The sequence below is a fragment of the Schistocerca nitens genome, chromosome 9 (assembly GCF_023898315.1).
Source record: "Schistocerca nitens isolate TAMUIC-IGC-003100 chromosome 9, iqSchNite1.1, whole genome shotgun sequence".
Taxonomy (NCBI): domain Eukaryota; kingdom Metazoa; phylum Arthropoda; class Insecta; order Orthoptera; family Acrididae; genus Schistocerca; species Schistocerca nitens.
The window spans coordinates 270,617,842-270,639,726 of NC_064622.1; the positions used below are offsets into that span (position 1 = coordinate 270,617,842).

The 21,885-nt window shown below is 38.7% G+C and overlaps 1 protein-coding gene across 1 annotated transcript in view; it reads right to left on the minus strand.

Annotated features, from left to right (window-relative positions):
• Positions 1–665: 665 nt before the first annotated feature.
• The window catches only part of LOC126203072 (phosphatidylserine decarboxylase proenzyme, mitochondrial), a 126,610-nt gene continuing 105,390 nt past the window's right edge, over positions 666–21,885 (minus strand). Inside the window, exons 7-8 of the mRNA XM_049937311.1 lie at positions 14,796–14,956; positions 666–1,040 (exon numbers count right to left, since the gene is read on the minus strand). Of these exons, the coding sequence (XP_049793268.1) occupies positions 810–1,040; positions 14,796–14,956 (392 nt within the window). The 3' untranslated portion in view covers positions 666–809. The remainder of the gene's footprint in view (positions 1,041–14,795; positions 14,957–21,885) is intronic.

Here is a 21,885-nt window from a genome sequence, read left to right on the forward strand (position 1 = left end):
CTGGTCCAAAATTTCTTGGCCAAACATGGAATTATAGGGCGTTCACCAACCTCTCTACTCTCCAGACGTGGCTCCTTGCAAATTCTGGTTGTTTCCAAAATTGAAGACGCCACTGAAAGGATCCCGTTTTGATAGGAGAGAAGAGATAATGCGGAACACGACGACAGAGCTGAACACCATCCCAAAAGACGACTTCCAGAGGTGTTTCCAGCAGTGAAAGGATCAGTAGGCTAAGTGTGTACAAGCACAAGGGGCGTCCTTTGAAGGGGATTAGGGTCCCAATCCTGTTGGGTCTTCGAAATATTTTTTCTGGGCAAAGGTCGGATACTTTTTAGACAGCCCGTTTATGGCACTTTCGGCTGGCTAAATTAAGAGAAAATATCAGTGTACGAACAACGTTGTCCTTTTCACTTACAATTTTGATGACAGTTGTGATAAAGGACAAATGAGGGGGTGGACACTTAAGCAATAAGATGACTCTGGCAACACTGGTCAGGATTTCCAGTACATAAAATTACCCAAGTGCACTGTGAAACAGTTTGTGAGAAAAGAACAGCATGGACCTCCCAACAACCCAGAAAACAGTGGCACACTTGAAATTTTAAATTCAATGGCTGTTTTCACTGTTAGATATATAGGTAACAATAACTAAAATGACAATCCAGTTTCACTTTTATCATCAATTTATAAACCACATACAAAAATGTTTTCAGTTATATTTCATATACAAAGATATATATATATCTTACAAAAAGGAACTAGAACAATCACAACAAAATAAATAGCACATATGTATATATTTTCTGAATTTATGCTAGGCATTCACTGATTGCTTCACCAACAAGTATCCTCTGACCATGTTCCACACGAAAAGTGAAATCTGGTGGTGCCTCAAATAGAACAACAATGGTTGAGCCCATACGAAATTCACCAAAAAGCTCTCCCTTCTCTATGTGGACTGGACCACCACCCTCACCAGACAGGAAGAGGTCTCTTCGCTTTTCGCTGCGACGCCACTTTCTCTCATTTGTTTTAAGGCTCTATCAAAAACAAAAAATATAAATGTAAAACAGTCTCTCTTTGTTGGAATGTGATCAAACTGACAATACAGGTGAGCAGTAAGGCAGTGAGCACCACTTAAGCCACAAGTCAATGTTAATAATATTTTCAATTAAAGACACCGCACAGCTCAGTCAAATTATGCATATTACTGGAGAACATGGCTAAGGATGATGCGATGAGCATTCACAATAAGCTGTACAAGTTGTTAACCATTCATCATTTGTAAAGCAAGAAGATGTTCTTCCCTGAAAAACTCAGTGACAGGGAGAGAATTTCTGTCTTACATGGAAGTTTGCTGGCAGAGTTTTCTTGAAGCAATGTAGTAGCTTCAAATGCTGACAGCTGTGCTATACTATTACTTTTTTAAACAAGTGAATATTTGGCATAGTGAATTGCAAGTATTTGTAAAATGTAATTTAGAAATACACTAACAGAAATAATGAGATGGCCCTTTAAAACTAGTATTGCATTTTGTACTAGAAGTAACTGCACAGAGAGATACGTATAAATGAACAGTGCTAATGTACTTGCTTTTTTTTTGAGAAACACTATACTGAAGTAATTTTACATCTTAGATTCAGTACGACAAAATAAATTTTACTACAGTACCCAGTCAATTTCTGGCGCCACAGTATAACCTTATCATCTTTCCGCACACTCAGCAGTTTATAAGATAGTAGTTTTACAATGCATAATTTTGCAAGTTTTATCTACCTCTAGTATACAAGTGAGTCATTTATGCTGTTAATGTCAAACATTTCAAGAACTGTTTAAAATATTGTAGTTCTTTTTTCACTCAGATGAACTGTTTGAAAGTTCTCACCAAACAACATACTGTCTCCTGACTTAGTAATGTTACATAAATATTTGTATCAACTTATTTTATCTTAAATGGAACTATAGTATTTGTGCTAACAACACTGCTAATCTGAATGAAACAACTTTGATGGCATTTCACTCCAAGAAATTTGATAGATGGCATGTGAGAAATTAAAGTATTTAAAACTTAAGTTTTGTCTGTACTGAACAGCAAACAGATAGCTGACTTACACGAATCAACTGTCATGCCTGGCTGATAGATCATTTCAGCTTGATGCAGTCGGGTTATACTAACTGCAAATTCAAAACAGTAAAGAAAAGTTTCATTTAAACCTTATACGTATTACAAACGTAATTGTTGGGTTCAAATTAATGATATGATTATAATAGAGGGAAACATTCCACGTAGGAAAAATATATCTAAAAACAAAGATGATGTGACTTACCAAATGAAAGTGCTGGCAGGTCGACAGACACACAAACAAACACACAAAATTCTAGATTTCGCAACCAACGGTTGCTTCGTCAGGAAAGAGGGAAGGAGAGGGAAAGATGAAAGGATGTGGGTTTTAAGGGAGAGGGTAAGGAGTCATTCCAATCCTGGGAGCGGAAAGACTTACCTTGGGGAAAAAAAGGACAGGTATACACTCGCACACACACACATATCCATCCGCACATACACAGACACGAGCAGACATTTCACATATCCATCCGCACATACACAGACACGAGCAGACATTCGTCTGCTCGTGTCTGTGTATGTGCAGATAGATATGTGTGTGTGTGCGCGAGTGTATACCTGTCCTTTTTTCCCCCCAAGGTAAGTCTTTCCGCTCCCGGGATTGGAATGACTCCTTACCCTCTCCCTTAAAACCCACATCCTTTCATCTTTCCCTCTCCTTCCCTCTTTCCCGACGAAGCAACCGTTGGTTGCGAAAGCTAGAATTTTGTGTGTATGTTTGTGTTTGTTTGTGTGTCTGTCGACCTGCCAGCACTTTCATTTGGTAAGTCACATCATCTTTGTTTTTAGATATATTATACGTATTACACTTAGATACAAGAAGTCTAGGGATTATTCATCAGTTAACCAAGACAACCGTTCTGGTTTTGTTTATGCCAGAACCTTGAAAGAAAAAAGACTGTTCTAAATTGTGTCAATAAGTAACGTGACAAACAACTTCTTTAAATAACAATCTCAAATGCGAAAAAAAGTTAACGTGATTTTAATTTTGAGACATGTATTTACTTTGTAAAATTTACATAAAAATGTTCTTATCTCCCACTACGGTGGGATGTAGTTGAATTAAATCAGGTGATGCTAAAGGAAGCAGATTAGGAAACAAATGAGACACTTGAAGTAACAGATGAGTTTTGCTATTTAGGCAGCAAAATAAATGATAATGGTTGAAGTAGAGAGGATAGAAAATGTAGACTGGCAATGGTAAGAAAAGCATTTCTGAAGAAGAGAAATCTGTGAACATCAAATATACATTTAAATGTTAGGAAGTCCTTTCTGAAGATATTTGTCTGGAGTGTTGCCATATGTTGTTGCTGTTGTGGTCTTCAGTCCTGAGACTGGTCTGATGCAGCTCTCCATGCTACTCTATCCTTCGCAAGCTTCTTCATCTCCCAGTACCTACTGCAACCTACATCCTTCTGAATCTGCCTAGTGTATTCATCTCTTGGTCTCCCTCTACGATTTTTACCCTCCACGCTGCCCTCCAATAATAAATTTTGTGATCTCTTGATGCCTCAGAACATGTCCTACCAACCGATCCCTTCTTCTTGTCAAGTTCTGCCACAAACTCCTCTTCTCCCCAATCCTATTCAATACCTCCTCATTAGTTATGTGATCTACCCATCTAATCTTCAGCATCCTTCTGTAGCACCACATTTCGAAAGCTTCTATTCTCTTCTTGTCCAAACTATTTAACGTCCATGTTTCACTTCCGTGCATGGCTACACTCCATACAAATACTTTCAGAAACGACTTCCTGTCACTTAAATCTATACTCGATGTTAACAAATTTCTCTTCTTCAGAAATGCTTTCCTTGCCATTGCCAGTCTACATTTTATATCCTCTCTACTTCGACCATCATCAGTTATTTTGCTCCCCAAATAGCAAAAATCCTTTACTACTTTAAGTGTCTCATTTACTAATCTAATTCCCTCAGCTTCACCTGAGTTAACTCGACAACATTCCATTATCCTTGTTTGGCATTTGTTGATGTTCATCTTATATCCTTCTTTCAAGACACTGTCCATTCTGTTCAACTGCTCTTCCAAGTCCTTTGCTGTCTCTGACAGAATTACAATGTCATCGGCGAACCTCAAAGTTTTTATTTCTTCTCCTTGGATTTTAATACCTAGTCCAAATTTTTCTTTTGTTTCCTTCACTGCTTGCTCAATATACAGATTGAATAACATCGGGGATAGGCTACAACCCTGTCTCACCCCCTTCCCAACCACTGCTTCCCTTTCATGTCCCTCAAGTCTTACAACTGCCATCTGCTTTCTGTACAAATTGTAAATAGCCTTTCGATCCCTGTATTTTACCCCTGCCACCTTCAGAATTTGAAAGAGAGTATTCCAGTCAACATTGTTAAAAGCTGTCTCTAAGTCTACAAATGCTAGAATGTAGGTTTGCCTTTCCTTAATCTATTTTCTAAGTCGTAGGGTCAGTATTCCCTCCCGCGTTACAACATTTCTACGGAATCCAAACTGATCTTCCCCAAGGTCGGCTTCTACCAGTTTTTCCATTCATCTGTACAGAATTCGCCTTAATATTTTGCAGCTGTGACTTATTAAACTGATAGTTCGGTAATTTTCACATCTGTCAACACCTGCTTTCTTTGGGATTGTAATTATTATATTCTTCTTGAAGTCTGAGAGTATTTCGCCTGTCTCAAACATCTTGCTCACCAGATGGTAGAGTTTTGTCAGGACTGGCTCTCTCAAGGCTGTCAGTAGTTCTAATGAAATGTTGTCTACTCCCCGGGCCTTGTTTCGACTCAGGTCTTTCAGTGCTCTGTCAAACTCTTCACGCAGTTTCATATCTCCCATTTCATCTTCATCTACATGCTCTTCCATTTCCATAATACTGTCCTCAAGTACATTGCCCATGTACGAGGTGCATTCAAGTTCTAAGGCCTCCGATTTTTTTTCTAATTAACTACTCACCCGAAATCTATGAAACTGGCGCTACTTCTCAACGTAATCGCCCTGCAGACGTACACATTTTTCACAACACTGACACCATGATTCCATGGCAGCGGCGAAGGCTTCTTTAGGAGTCTGTTTTGACCACTGGAAATTCGCTGAGGCAATAGCAGCACGGCTGGTGAATGTGCGACCACGGAGAGTGTCTTTCATTGTTGGAAAAAGTCAAAAGTCACTAGGAGCCAGGTCAGGTGAGTAGGGAGCACGAGGAATCACTTCGAAGTTGTTATCACAAAGAAACTGTTGCGTAATGTTAGCTCGATGTGCGGGTGCATTGTCTTGGTGAAACAGCACACGCGCAGCCCTTCCCGGACGTTTTTGTTGCAGTGCAGGAAGGAATTTGTCCTTCAAAACATTTTCGTAGGATGCACCTGTTACCGTAGTGCCCTTTGGAATGCAATGGGTAAGGATTACGCCCTCGCTGTCCCAGAACATGGACACCATCATTTTTTCAGCACTGGCAGTTACCCGAAATTTTTTTGGTGGTGGTGAATCTGTGTGCTTCCATTGAGCTGACTGGCACTGTGTTTCTGGATTGAAAAATGGCATCCACGTCTCATCCATTGTCACAACCGACAAAAAGAAAGTCCCATTCATGCTGTTGTTGCGCGTCAACATTGCTTGGCAACATGCCACACGGGCAGCCATGTGGTCGTGCGTCTGCATTCGTGGTTCCCACCTGGATGACACTTTTTGCATTTTCAGGTCGTCATGCAGGATTGTGTACACAGAACCCACAGAAATGCCAACTCGGGAGGTGATCAGTTCAACAGCCATTCGGCGATCCCCCAAAACAATTCTCTCCACTTTCTCGATCATGTCGTCAGAGCGGCTTGTGCGAGCCCGAGGTTGTTTCGGTTTGTTGTCACACGATTTTCTGCCTTCATTAAACTGTCGCACCCATGAACGCACTTTCGACACATCCATAACTCCATCACCACATGTCTCCTTCAACTGTCAATGAATTTCAATTGGTTTCATGCCACGCAAATTCAGAAAACGAATGATTGCACACTGTTCAAGTAAGGAAAACGTCGCCATTTTAAGTATTTAAAACAGTTCTCATTCTCGCCGCTGGCGGTAAAATTCCATCTGCCATACGGTGCTGCCATCTCTGGGACGTATTGACAATGAACGCAGCCTCATTTTAAAACAATGCGCCTGTTTCTATCCCTTTCCAGTCTGGAGAAAAAAAATCGGAGGCCTTAGAACTTGAATGCACCTCGTATAGACCCTCTATATACTCTTTCCACCTTTCTGCTTTCCCTTCTTTGCTTAGAACTGGGTTTCCATCTGAGCTCTTGATATTCATACAAGTGGTTCTCTTTTCTCCAAAGGTCTCTTTAATTTTCCTGTAGGCAGTATCTATCTTACACCTAGTGAGAGAAGCCTCTACATCCTTACATTTGTCCTCTAGCCATCCCTGCTTAGCCATTTTGCACTTCCTGTCGATCTCATTTTTGAGACGTTTGTATTCCTTTTTGCCTGCTTCATTTAATGCATTTTTATATTTTCTCCTTTCATCAATTAAATTCAATATTTCTTCTGTTACCCAAGGATTTCTGCTAGCCCTTGTCTTTTTACCTACTTGATCCTCTGCTGCCTTCACTACTTCATCCTTCAGAGCTACCCATTCTTCTTCTACTGTATTTCTTTCCCCCAATCCTGTCAATTGTTCCCTTATACTCTCCCAGAAACACTGTACAACCTCTGGTTTAGTCAGTTTATCCAGTTCCCATTTCCTTAAATGCTCACCTTTTTGCAGTTTCTTCAGTTTTAATCTACAGTTCATAACCAACAGATTGTGGTCAGAGTCCACATCTGCCCCTGGAAATGTCTTACAATTTAAAACCTGGTTCCTAAATCTCTGTCTTACCATTATATAATCTATCTGATACCTTTTAGTATCTCCAGGGTTCTTCCATGTACACAACCTGCTTTTATGATTCTTGAACCAAGTGTTAACTATGATTAAGTTATGCTCTGTGCAAAATTCTACCAGGCAGCTTCCTCTTTCATTTCTTAACCCAATCCATATTCACCTACTACGTTTCCTTCGATCCCTTTTCCTACTATCGAATTCCAATCACCCATGAGTTAAGTTTTCGTCTCCCTTCACTATATATGGAATTGAAACATGGGTGATAAACAGTTTAGATAAAAAGGGAATAGAAGCTTTCAAAATATGGTGCTACAGAAGAATGCTGAAGATTAGATGGGTCAATCCCGTAACTAATGTGGAAGTACTTAATAGAACTAGGGAGACAAGAAATTTGTGGCACAACTTGGCCAAAAGAAGGGATCGGTTGACAGGACACATTCTGAGACATCGAGAGATCACCAATTTAGTATTTGGGGGAAATGTAGGGGGTAAAAATTGTAGGCAGAGATCAATAGATGAATAAAGTAATCACATTCAGGAAGACGAAGGTTGCAGTGCTTATTCAACCAGTCTTTGGACTGAAGACCACAACAGTCTGGAGTTATTGGTACTTGTGCATACATTTCATCTTTGAGTCCACGACAGAGAAAATTCCTGTGGCATCAAATCAGGCAAACTCCAACATCAAACATTTGTGCTCCACTGGCTCTCATACTGAACTTTGCTCTGGCAGTGTGGGTTGTCAGCAGTTCTCAAAGCACATTTTAGATTTTCACAATTTATAAACATTGCGTCATTGGTAACAGATAATGCTCTGATTGGTGAAGTGACACATGATATGGATAAAAAGATTTACATGCAAAATGCAAAAACACTGCACTAGATTGTTCCAGAGCCACTTGCAACTTCTCTACATTTAACATATAGATTTCAGCAAAAAATGTCAGAACATCTACTTCGTTTACTCTGCTCATTACAGCCATTAGTCTGTGCGTTTTATTCCATTGTCCTTGCATAACAATATTTTGCACATTTACAAAACTGTCAGAACACCTTTGTGTTTACAACTCATTTATTTCAGCATTATGCATAAATAGCAACATAGGTAATTTATTGTGATTTGGGAAAGTTTTCATTTTATTACCAAGACTGCCTGAGAAAGAGGTTGAGACAGAGTGAGGAAGAGAATCTAAAAATCGCTTATCTGCCTTATGCTGGCCCAATATCTGGAAAGATTGGCAGACTCATAATTAGTGTGAGCAGATAACTTGTTCTACAGTCCAATGTAACAATGATGTGAATTTCCACAGAATGATAGGTTGTCATGCGTAATGCACACTGTAATCGTATCTACCACATTATGTTATTCTAAAGTAATGTAATAAGCAGTGACTGTTATGGCCTCTGTAGAAAGAAACACTAGAAACTAGTACTATGTAACCTTGATATGAACGGTGTGTGTTTCTCTTTTGCTAATGAAGGCTGTGGCCGAAAGCTTTGTGTCTCTTTTAATTGTGCCTGTCTGTAATTTAATGTGTCTCCTTTATGGTAAGTAGCACTCTATCTTTTCCTACATTGTTGATATTCCTAGCTGGAGTTTCCATTGTCTGAATACAGTCTTCCCGATACCAACCAGTTGCAAGTACAACTTTCACAACACGCCACGTAGGTAAAAATGTTAATGACACCTGGTTTACTAGTCTTTGCATATTTCTTTAAAGGCATACTATCAGCTGCTACCTTATGCTTTGTAAAATGCAGCTCTGATCCTTCTTTTCCCCCATCACAGTAAAGTTAGAACTATTGTGAAATGCAAGTACAGTGACTCAAAGAATTAACTGCTACACTGAAATGAAATGATAATTTTGATTAGTGTCATTTAATTAGTTAAAGATATTCAGCACTATACATTTTTAAAACACAATAATTCTGGTACATGAAATAGTTTCGTAGTATTACGTTTCTGTAAGTCATTACAGTATTAGCTAGCAACACCATTTTTCTAATATTACGTTTTTTAAAAATTTATTTTCAAAATTTGCAACATTAACTTTTTTGCACGCTTAATAATAACCTTGTGTGTGTGTGTGTGTGTGTGTGTGTGTGTGTGTGTGAAGTTATTACATCACTGTAGCACTGATAGTTCTTACGATAAATCATTAACTGCATCTCTGTCAACCTTGCTTGAATCATATGATTTCATTTCAAAAACATACACGTGAAGGTATAGTACTTGTAGTGTGCTTGCTTGATATTTTTTGTTGTTAACACAACATTGGGTGTCCAATTAGCCTACACTCAATATTTGTTATTAAGAAAAGTGTTTACACAGTAAAACTTGGAAGGCTATGTTGTTAGATGTATGTTTCACAGGATACCGGCACAGTTGCAAGAAAACAGACCTGCGTCAAATGCGATAGCACGCACTGGCAATCTAAACATATCAAGTTTAAGTCATCAACTTGCTTGTGACATACATTACCTAATATTAACTGTATATTTAATATCAGTTTTGTTGAAGCACATTATGCTTTAAAATTTTTGAGCCCTGTGAAACTTAAAGATTGCTGTTTTGTTGTTCTACTTCTTACTGAATTTAGCAACATGACTGTATTGACCTAAAATAATGTTTTAAGTACGATAGCAAAACTTCACATATTTCAATATGTGCTAGAGATACAAACTGAAAGTGAGGGCATGAAAAGTCCTCTTCAGTAAAGAGATTTCCATGACAGAAAATAGTCCTAATTTATTACATTACCTTTACAAAACACCTGCAGTTACGAACTACTGTCATACTTTCAAAAGATACACCATAATTTATAAATTTCTTCCATACTGACTATTTTGCAGATCACAAGGTGCATAACCAAATTTTTAATGTTCACAAATACTAGTTGATCCTGCCAAAATTGGCAGTATAAAAGATACAGTGGCACTACAGGGAGACCAGAAGGTATTATCTACAGGCAATACCTATGTAAAAGAGTGATGACAAGAGTTATGTTGAAATGTGCAACTATGACTAAAATGAATGGTTAATCTAAAGGTAAATGCTGGTATGTAAAATTTGCTAAACTGGATACGAACGAGTGCCTGATGTAAAACAGTTCCACCAACCTGTGTATACTATTAGAAATTAGATGAACAGTGTCAACAGTCCCAGACAGTAGCAAATGGGGCACATAAACACTAAGAAAACATTCTGTACATCTGACACCACCCAAGGATTTTTCAGTATCCATAATTAAATAAAAAGGTGAAGCTTAACTTGAGGCGTAGCGCCTTCGCATCGCTCTTGTCACTTGTTAGGACGATATCGTTATAGTCATGAGTCATCGACAGATGTCACCAGCTGACATGGATCTGAGTTACAGAGCTGCACGTAGTTGTACTAGTAGGCAGCAGAGGTCAGCAGTTGACAGACAGTACTAGCAGTCGTAGTCAAAACAATGTTGTAAAGTTATGTTTTGATTAATATTTAATGTATTTGCATAATTCTAATAGTTTTATATGTGTAGTAATTAGCAGTGTGAGTGTTGTATGAGTGAAGAAGAACAGAAGTAAATGAAAATTGTTTTGTTATTTCACGAAGTACCAGTTAAACTATACAGGGGATTTACTATAATTAAATGTGCAGTCCGTTTATGGTATTAATAAATCGTGAGTCGAACACAAATTAATCGGTAATTTCAGAAGGAGTAATTTTATGTTTGATACCTTTCTAAATTTATTTATTAAGCAATTGCTATAGAAAGAAATGTTTTACTATGATTGGTCATTGAAGTAAAGCGCGGGATAATACTGCAACCTGATTTGCTGTTTGTGATATCAGCCAATCAGAAAAATGCAGGCTCGCGCCAATCTATGCTGGGAACAAAGCCTCTGGTGTGATCTAGGGAAGTCGGGACAGAGGGTTCGAACTAGTAACATCTCATTGAAAGCAGCTCCGAAGAAAGTACCGTAAAATCACGGAAAAATGCTAATTACGAGTTCGCGAAGTAGTACAAAGTGTATTTAAGTGAACAGTATAGTGAAAGTCGTGTGGAATTTCAGACGGAATATCAAAATTATTGCTTTTGACTGTTAGTTAAAACCGCGTGGCGTGTTGTGCGATCTAAGACTGGAACAGGTATTACGTGTAGAGCAGAGTGCACAACATTTGAGGGAGCATTTTCATAACTAAACGATCCGGTGAACTCTATTAACTTCGGTAACGGGTGTAAATACCATAAACTGGATACGTGTGTGATTGTGGATTGCGTGTAAACTTTACATTGTGTTTCACTTAGTACGGACTTGGCACTATTAACTGTGATCTTTATCGTAAAAATACACCTGAAAATTTACATTGCCAAGTTAAAACTTTTATTTCAGTACTAGCCACATCCCATTTACCGGACAATTCTATGTATGTTGCGACCTGCAATAGACAGTAGTGGTCTAGTATTTTCTACTATAGCTTTTAGCTAGACAAATGAACATTGCTGGACATTGGCAGGGCGGTGAAAAGAAACGTGCCACGCCGCAAACTGTGTGAACCTTTATGAGAAATCTTCCTCATGGAACATTATATCTTGGAAGATGACGCTAAGGTACCGAGAGAACAGTGAAAATGAACAAACTCTAAAATATTTAAATGTTGAATTAAGCTATAAGTAGCACCATGACATGCAGATTATCTCATTACTATATGTGAGTGTTTCCAAAACACTGCATAAAGGTGCATGAGAAGACACAATGAAGGTGAAAAATACTGATTTTTAGACCATGAACTATGTGGTAAATGCACTTGCAAAAGTGCCCAAAAACTCTCTTCAGGGAGGTGCAAACAAAATTATACTTAAGTTACAATGCAGACGCACACGCGCGCACACACGCACACACACACACACACACACACACACACACACACACACACACACACACACACACACACGCGCGCGCACACACACACACATGCACAGACAGACTTTTACAGCTACTTTGTGCTGCTCAACATACAATGCAGTTTTGTGTGTGTGTGTGTGTGTGTGTGTGTGTGTGTGTGTGTGTGTGTAAGGATCCATCCAAAAGCCACAGAAGTTTTCAGTCTTTTGAGTGTACCTGTCGATGACTCAATGTCTCTACTATTTGTTGAGTTGTTAACTTTACTCCTCAATGATTTACCACGTGCTACACTATGTTCACTGTTCTAATGTATTATCTTGTTGCAAGGACATGTTGGCATACTACTGGTAAAATTATTCTGCAAGTATGTTAAATGTCGCAATGCCTAGTAAAACTGTCAGATGGTCAGCAGAACATCAGTATATGACGACACAAGAGAACACTCAGTTTACTTGCTGAGTATGTGAATTTTGGCCAGCTAATGCAATGGAGTAAGAAACAGCATTGGTAGATATATAATTCCTTTGCATGTGGTGCTTTGAATCGTGATGGTAACAAGCCAGTCTATTATGACTTTTTGAGTAGTAATGAAAGTTGTAGTGAATATCATCCAGGAAATAATGTGCACCTGACATAACATTGGTAAGCAGTAACTTTATTTTTATCATTACTGGTGTATGAGAAGCTTGGAATTTTGATACCCAATACCCAAAATGCTATCTTTTTCACTGGTTCAAACCAGTTTACCAGGCCCCATAACAAAGGTGATTACAGAGCAAAGATTGCCTTCAATGTACCCTTGTTACAATTATTGAATAATTCCCATGCCCACATCCAAGAATATCTGCTACTGATGAAACTCTCAACACACACAAATTCTTGAAGTTTGGTTGCAGCTATAAACAGATTTATAGTGTGGAACTATGTGACGATAAATTTTCTTAAGGGAAGTTAAGCAGCCGTGGTAAACAAGTAATTCTCTAAATTATTATGAAAGAGATGCAATCCACTACAGTCTGCCATTTTTTAAACCAATTCACTCACTTTGTTCAATATGTCTGTCATCTGCTCCTTCAAAAAATAAGATGCAGAACATCACAAATTTTACGACTAGTTAAGTGATACATTGAATTCTAGTCTGAGAAACAACTTGTTGATTTATAGGAGATTAAAAATGAGATTAAGAGGCTAAGAACCTTTTCCTGAAATAACGAAAAGTGTGAGGTAATCCACATGAGTTCCAAAAGAAATCCGTTGGAATTTGATTACTCGATAAATAGAACAATACTCAAGGCTGTCAATTCAACTAAGTACCTGGGTGTTAAAATTATGAACAACTTCACTTGGAAAGACCACATAGATAATATTGTGGGGAAGGCGAGCCAAAGGTTGCGTTTCATTGGCAGGACACTTAGAAGATGCAACAAGTCCACTAAAGAGACAGCTTACACTACACTCGTTCGTCCTCTGTTAGAATATTGCTGCGCGGTGTGGGATCCTTACCAGGTGGGATTGACGGAGGACATCGAAAGGGTGCAAAAAAGGGCAGCTCGTTCTGTATTATCCCATAATAGGGGAGATAGTGTGGCAGATATGATACGCGAGTTGGGATGGAAGTCATTAAAGCAAAGACTTTTTCGTCGCGGCGAGATCTTTTTACGAAATTTCAGTCACCAACTTTCTCTTCCGAATGCGAAAATATTTTGTTGAGCCCAACCTACATAGGTAGGAATGATTATCAAAATAAAATAAGAGAAATCAGAGCTCGAACAGAAAGGTTTAGGTGTTCGTTTTTCCCGCGTGCTGTTCGGGAGTGGAATGGTAGAGAGATAGAATGATTGTGGTTCGATGAGCCCTCTGCCAAGCACTTAAATGTGAATTGCGGAGTAATCATGTAGATGTAGATGTAAAAGAGTAGTTGTAAAATCATATGGAACTGTGGGTCATTCTACATAGACAAAAACATTTTTACTTGAAAACAGGGAGTAGCGAGTTTCATATGAAATATGCAAGAGAAAATATGTTATTTCTTTAGGCAGACAATGTAACCAAAAGAGAACTAGCAACAAGCTGCTGCCTTCTTTTAATTAAAAGGTTAAATTATATCATAAATAAAAAGAATGTTTAATCAAAAAATAAAAATAATAAAAAAATACAATCACAGTAAGATGGAAGGAAGAATTTTAATTTATTCGGGGCAGTGTTTCAGAAAATATGGTGGTTAATACGACAATGACAATGAGGTATTTTTGTCAGTGCAAATAAATCAGCTAATATGCAGTATAAGCGTCAAATTCTTGAAATCTATACGAGTTTGGTGTTCGAAAAGGGATTATAGTAACTAACAGTGTGGAAAGTGAATCAGTACAGAAGGGTCATTTGAAGGATTACCTCTTTTCCCTGTTTCTTCTAACACATTTTTAATTTTCTGATAAAGTTATTTGAAATATGACACAATTTTTCTCGTTTATTGCTTTTATCCCTATACATTATGAAACAATTAAGGGGAATTTAATACTAACTGTATCGCCAGAACAGTGTACACAACTTTTATAACTGATTTTCCTGTAATTTAGTATAATATATCTAATTTCTCTAAAAACAGCAGAAATTTCAGTTTAATGGCAGAGAATTCTAGTTTTCAAGAAACTGGCTCTAATTCTGAGTACCATCAAAATGAGAAATATAACACAAACATTATTTTCTAACTTGTGATATGTTTTCCTGGAGACAATCACATAAAATCATGCAAAAATGGAGGAATCTAACTAAGAAAGTCTTTAAGTTTTTGTTATCTTCTCCACACAACTATTGAGTTTACTTCAGCATGTTATTTTAATAAGTATGAACACTTTATCTTGCAGTCTTTGCCACTCATTATTTTCATTTTAAGATGCAGTATGACAAGTGACACACACTTACCGGATCACAGTACACTCTGATGCAACCCACATTAGTGGCCCCAACTGCAGTCATAGAGAAGAAACCATGCTTCCACTGTCCTATGTAGACAGCTCGCTCATTTAGTGAGAAGAGCTCTGGAACAACCTGAGCCACAACTGGGTTAACACTCAAGAGTTCTCCTGCAATCAAACACAAGAGGCAATAAAATATTTGCATTTGAAACAAAACAAGTAAGAATGGTGTGGTTCCTGCATTAACATTTTGAAAAGCTGGAGATTAAAAATAAGTGGATCCAACAGACTAGTTATGTTTACAGAAATCGCAATGTAAAAGATTATCAGTATTATAGTTGCGACAAATGACTGTTGTTAAGACCATAAGTATTTTCTAAAAGGTCAAGGTGGAAAATTCTCAGCTCAGCAGCGAAACATTGTTTTCAGGTCAAAACTGTAATTATTTATTGCTGATATCTCTTCAGGGCCAATGTGTTTTGTTTGATATTTTTGTGGCAAATACATTATACTACTCAAGTGCTAATAGTAAAGTCATATGGTGTGATTCATTCGGAGACCTCAAAGGACAGGTTCAGCTACCCAAGTAGAAAGTTATTTCCTATCCTTCATACACATTGGCACCTTTCCTCCGTGAAATGTGAGTTTGTGTGTTGAGTGTATCTGATACGTGTAGATGACTGTAACACTGTCAACAGATAATTTACATGTAAATGCTGCAGCTTGTCACAGTATCCAAAAGTTTAAGATATGAAAACTTTTCCACTTTCAATAGAATTTTTGCATATACATCGAAAACATAGAATTTAGGAAAGCTGTCACTGAAACAATGAAACTTGAGCGAAACCAGTTTTAAAAATGCAGCACATTAAACTACTGTTTAGCTACTGGACATATCAAGTTGTGCATATCATTTTCTGCTAGGGACACAAAATGATTTGCCATAAACTATGAGAGTCGGAACTTTAATAGAGGCAACTATTTATTTACAGCTCGTACAAAACAGATACGTGTTTCAAAGTTTTACTGACCTTCAAAGTAGTCACTAGCATTGTGTATAACCCGTTGCCAGCGATGTGGAAGTCGTAGGATACTCTTAGCAGTGCCAGTTGTATTGACAGTATGAGTGGCGTGGTGTATTGCCCAACGAATTTGCAGCAGTTCTGAAGCGAAGTGTTTCCAACAGTTTAGAAATTGAGTTGAACTCACGAGGGCTTAAGTTAGGGGAATGTAGTAGCCGGTATAGCACTTAGCAGTTCCATCAGTCAAACAAATCAGTAACAGAATGCACTGTACGTGCTTGAGCATTTTCCTGCAAAATGATTGTCAGGTCCTGCAGAAAGTGCCATCATCTCTGTCTCTAAGCTTGTCATAGGTCGTGTTCCAAAAATGAACAGCATAGAGACAGAAGTGATAACACTTTCTGCAGGATCTGACCATCATTTTGCAGGAAAATGCTCAAGCACATACAGAGCAAGCTGTTACTGATTTGTCTGACTGATGGGGCTGCTAAGTGCTATACCAACTACTGCACTCCCCTGACTTAAGCCCTCTTGAGTTCAACTCCATTTCTAAACTGAAGGAAACACTTCACGGCACTCGCTTCAGAACTGCTACAAATTCGTTGGTCAACAGACCGTGCTGCTTGAACTGTCAACACAACTGGCACTGCTAAGAGTATCCTGTGACTTCCAAATTGCTGGCAATGGGTTATACACAATGCTAGTGACTACTTTGAAGGTCAGTAAAACTTTGAAACATGCATATTTCATGTGAGTTGCAAATAAATAGTTGCCACTACTAAAGTTCCAACCCTCATACATGGTAAGTACAATTACAGTACCTGCAGAAGTCTTCGAAACTCTCTCCAAGAAGGTGCAAAAAAACTATATCTTCACGTTACAATGTGATACTAATATAAGTGTCTCACTCACTCACCCCCCCCCCCCTCCCCCTTTCCACTCTTACTTACACATCCCTATACAACTACACTGTGTAATCAGCTGCCACAATGTTGCTGCTCACTACTCCCCCCTTGCATTCATCCTAGTGTTCTGACAACTGATATCACTATTTCACCCTCCCTCCTCCTCCAAACTTAAATTAAACCTTTATTGTCAAAGCTTTACTTGCAAATGTAAGACAGCCCTTGTATTAAGCTATTACACAACGTAAAAACATTGATCTCAAAAAAATAATTGTTTCACCTGTATATATAAGATGATATTGTATTTTTCGAATGACTCATTTGGGGGAAACAACTCACCTTATTCTTAGATAAATATGGTGAATCATTCAATATATTTTATGTGACTAACATTTCAACAAAATTTAATAAATACTGCAACGGAAACACACCAAATGCTTCATTCAGGAGGCTTTCCAGGACGCTATGAGCCGCACACAGGTTTTCGAGTCGTTTGGGTGCTTTAAACATGGTGAGATGTGTGTTGAAGACCAAGCTCATTCTGGACGCCCTTCAACATCGCGACATGAAACATTGAAAAGGTCCGTCAAAAGATCAATGAGGATCGTTGCTAAATGATCGACCAAATTTCAGCAAAGATAGGAATCAGTTGGAGCTCGTGCCAGCGGATTTTGAGTGAGGATTTGCACACGAGACGTGTTGCTGCTAAATTTGTTCCGTGCCTTCTCACACAGGAGCAAAAAACCATCCACATGAATGTGTGTCAGGACTTGAAAACAGCGATTGCATGTGATCCAAACTTCTTGAACAAAGTCATTACAGGGGATGAGAGTTGGTGTTACAGCTATGACCCAGAAACCAAGCAAGTGTCAAGCCAGTGCAAGACTCCCAATTCTCCCAGACCAAAAAAGCAAGGCAAGTGAGGTCAAATGTAAAGACGATGATCATTGTCTTTTTTGATGTTCGTGGAACTGTACATCGAGAATTCGTACCCCCTGGCCAGACTGTTAACCAGCACTTTTACTTGGGTTTTTTAAGGTGTCTGCAAGAGGATGTGAGGAGGAAACGCCCGGAACTTTGGCGATCAGGTGACTTGTTTCTGCATCACGACAACACTCCGGCACACATGGCCTTACGAGTGACCCACTATTTGGCATCTCAGAGCTGGTCTGTTGTTCCCCACGCTCCGTATTTGCCGGACCTAGCCCCATGTGACTTTTTCCTATTTCCACGAATGAAAAAAACATGGAAAGGGGAGTGTTATGACGATGTGGAGGTGGTAAAAACAGCTTCACAAAGGGCACTGGACAATATCAAACTTGAAGAGTCCCAAACATGCTTCCAACAATGGGAAAGGAGACTTGACAAGTGCATCGCATGTAATGGAGAGTATTTTGAAGGTGACTGAAGTAATTTTGTAAAAAGGTTCACCAATAAATTTTTTTATGACAACAATCCGGTTTCTTTTGGGTCCCCCCTCGTATTCTGCTCCACACCTATCTATGCAATATTCTAGTTCACCCTTATATCGTACCTACCCACACACCTTGTCACGTGGGTCATACCACTGTGGAACATCCAGCTGCAGGATCTATATAGTACACACACACACACACACACACACACACACACACACACACACACACACACACACAGAGCATATCCTCCTCATGTCCTGTCACAGGCTTATCCTACCTCGTCAGAGCCAGCATTTTACGTGGGTATGACCACCCAAATGAATGGCCATCGCTACAGTAACCAGGTCTATTTCAATGGTTGCTGTGCAACTTATGACATCTGGATTTCTCCAATAACAGCTTCTTTAAATTACGTACATTTGAGTTTTCCTTAAAACACATCATTCAGTCCCATAATACTCTTCTGGTATTGCATATCATTCCAAAAGAGTGATGTGTAGTGTTACCTCTATCTTAGCAATGAATGATACTCCAGAACTATACAAAGACATCATTTAATACTCAGAAGAGTGTGACTGTTATGCATTTACTTACAGGTGGTAAATACCCTGGAGGGGTAATGTGTATCTTCAGAGTTGAACAACAACTGTGTTTACTATGCAAGTGGCAGTATCTACACAGTTCATGAATCATGGACCCCAGGTAGGGGAACAACACTGGCCCTGGAGCACGAGCTAAAGATGACAATAGGGAAAGCAACTAAAGCAAACAAAAGAATTTGAAATGTGTACTCATTCTATGGAATATCCAGGATGGATGTAACAATCTTAAGAAGAGGATAGTTTCTACTCAGCGTCTCCATTATATGATGAATAGCAACTATCCTTTTCATAATACTGATTCTATGGTTGTATTTTGAACTGTCAACTCAATATTTACACTGAGACTGAGAGTTAATCAATTATTGTAATGTTCAATGTAAAGCAATGTTTAACATGAAGAGTTACTGTACTTTAGAGTAAGAATATATGGCACATAATCTGAGAAGTGTCTTATTTAATTATGGAATTGGATATTGTACTAAATTCTTGGCTTGCAGTATTTACTGCTGAATCTGAAGATAAAATTGAGCTTCATCCATGGTCAAGCATAAAGATGAGCTTCAGTCATATTCAGAATCACTACTCAAGAGAAAAGCCATACTTATACAAAACTAACAATTAACATTGGGTACATTATATTTTGGCACCCTAATGAAAGGACATAGAACAATCACTGCTGGAAGTGAATTAAACTCATGAATAAAAATAGTAATAGCCAGAAAATAGAAGATCTGGGAATTTTAGTTGAAGATTTATCCAGAATTTTTACTGTTGTCATGGACAATTGAGTCAATTCGAGAATATTATGAAAACTGCAGAAGTAATTACAAGCACTACAAATGAAGAAATTTGATTAGTAGTAGTTTCAGAGTGGGGTGTAGGAATGAAAGAGGAAGCCACCTGGTACAATTTTGTACATAAAATAATTTAATCATTAATAACTCCTGGTTTAAGAATCATGAAAGAAGGTTGTATGTGGCAGTGACCTGGAGACACAAGAGGGTTTCAGACTGATTATACATGGAGAAGAAAAATTTGCGCACTCTGACTTCACAGCATGATTTCTCACACTGGCAATACAAAAACGTCTGTCAGAAAATTTCGTCCTGAGCATATTTTGGGCAGTAAATGGACATTAAAGATTGGCAATCTGGCAACACTGTAATCATGTGTGCAGTAACTACCTCTGGCACGATATAGCAGGAGTGCTGTGCAGTTGGTGCAGTGGATAGCATTTTGAGTCACAATGCAGGAGGTCGAGGGTTCAATTCTGGATAGAGGTTTATTTGGTTTTATTTGCTAAAAGTAGTCTGCATGGTACAGTATCTGGCAACTGAATCATCATACAGCGACTACAGTGGCTCTTCTACAAAACATTTGCAGATATGTACTACAAACACAGGAATGGAAATACAACTGGTTTCATTGGTCAAGCTTTAAAGAAACCTCTTGCATGTCGTGGACGCGAATTGTTTCATACCAGTGCATCTACTAGATTCCAACCTTTTTTGGGTGCACCTTCCCCCAATGGTCCCATCGATTAATTATTACTGCCAAATTCAGGTCTACCACATTTCATTAGGGCATTATGTCACCAGTACGTCGAGCAATGTGCTTTGCAAATAATTTCCATGGGACCACGAGGGAAGGGTACACAGAAAACAGATTTGGAAAACCTGTAGATGAAGTGGTGCGAAACAATTGCTCCCACAATGTGCAAAAGGCTTCTTTAAAAGCTGACCAATGAAAACAATTGTACTTCCAGTACTGTGTTCATTGTACACGATTGCAAATGTTCTGTAGAAGACCCACTGTAATCACTATATGACGACTAAGATGCCAGGTACCATACCACGCAGACTACTTTTATCAAATAATAAAAGACTAAGCCTTGACCCAGAAACGAACACTCAACCCCCTGCATGCTAACCCAACACCCTATCAACTGCACCAAATGCGTAGCACTGCTGTTTCTACAGTCAGAAGTAGTTACTGTACATGTGATTACAGTGTTGCCAGATTGCCAATCTCTAATGTCCAATTTTGAAACAGATTTTTTGTAGTGCCAGTATGTCACGAGTCGTTCTGCGAAGTCCAAGTGCACAAATTTTTCTTCACCCTGTATAGTGGTAACACATTTCCAGTAGCAGATGTGGAGTCTGATCACAATTTATTGGTTATGAATTGTAAATTAAAGTAATGAAATTGCAAAAAGGTAGGAAATTAAGTGGGGAACGGGACCTGGATAGGTTGAAAGAACCAGAGGTTTTTGTGAGTTCCAGAGAGAGCGCTAGGCAATGGTTGACAAGAATTGGTGAAAGGAATGCAGTAGAAGAAGAATGGGTACCTTTAAGAGATGAAATAGTGAGGGCAGTAGAGGATCAAACAGGTAAAAAGACAAGGATAACACAGGAGAGAATGAATTTCATTGATGAAAGGATAAAATATAAAAATGTAGCAGGCCAAACAGAATACAAATATCTAATAAATGAGATTGACAGGGAGTGCAAAACGGCTAAGCAGTAATGGCTCAAGGACAAGTGTAAGGTTGGTTGGTTGTTTGGGGGAAGAGACCAAACAGCGAGGTTATCGGTCTAAGGTTGGTTGGTTGGTTGGTTTAAAAGAGGGGGAAAGGGACCAAATTATGAGGTCATTGGTCCCTTCTTCTTAATAAAACAATGCCACAAGTGTGAGAATAAAACAGACGAGACATATAACACAAAACAGAGATAAAGGAAAGACCACAAGAATGAAGGAAAGGCAACGAACACTAAAAGGAACAAAAGGACAAGAAAACAAGAGAGAGATGCAAGAAACAGTTAGAACAGAGTAAAAACAAGGAAGCTGGCCAACCACGAAAATAAAAAGGAAAAGCCAGCCGCCTTGCAGCACATTAAAACCTCCACCCTAAAAGCACTAGGGTGGAGGACACAGAGGGACAAAGGACATGCCCTAAAACTCAGATCGAATAATAAAACCCACCCTCACGGATGAAATGTAAAACCAAATCAGCCAATAAGCCGTTGTCTGCTAAAATCAATGATAAAGAGTCTGGCAACCAAAGATGAAGTCACAGGGCAGCCAAAGAATGACAGAGCAGAAGAATATGGGTCATTGTCAACCGGGCACTCCACCGACACTCAGGAGGGT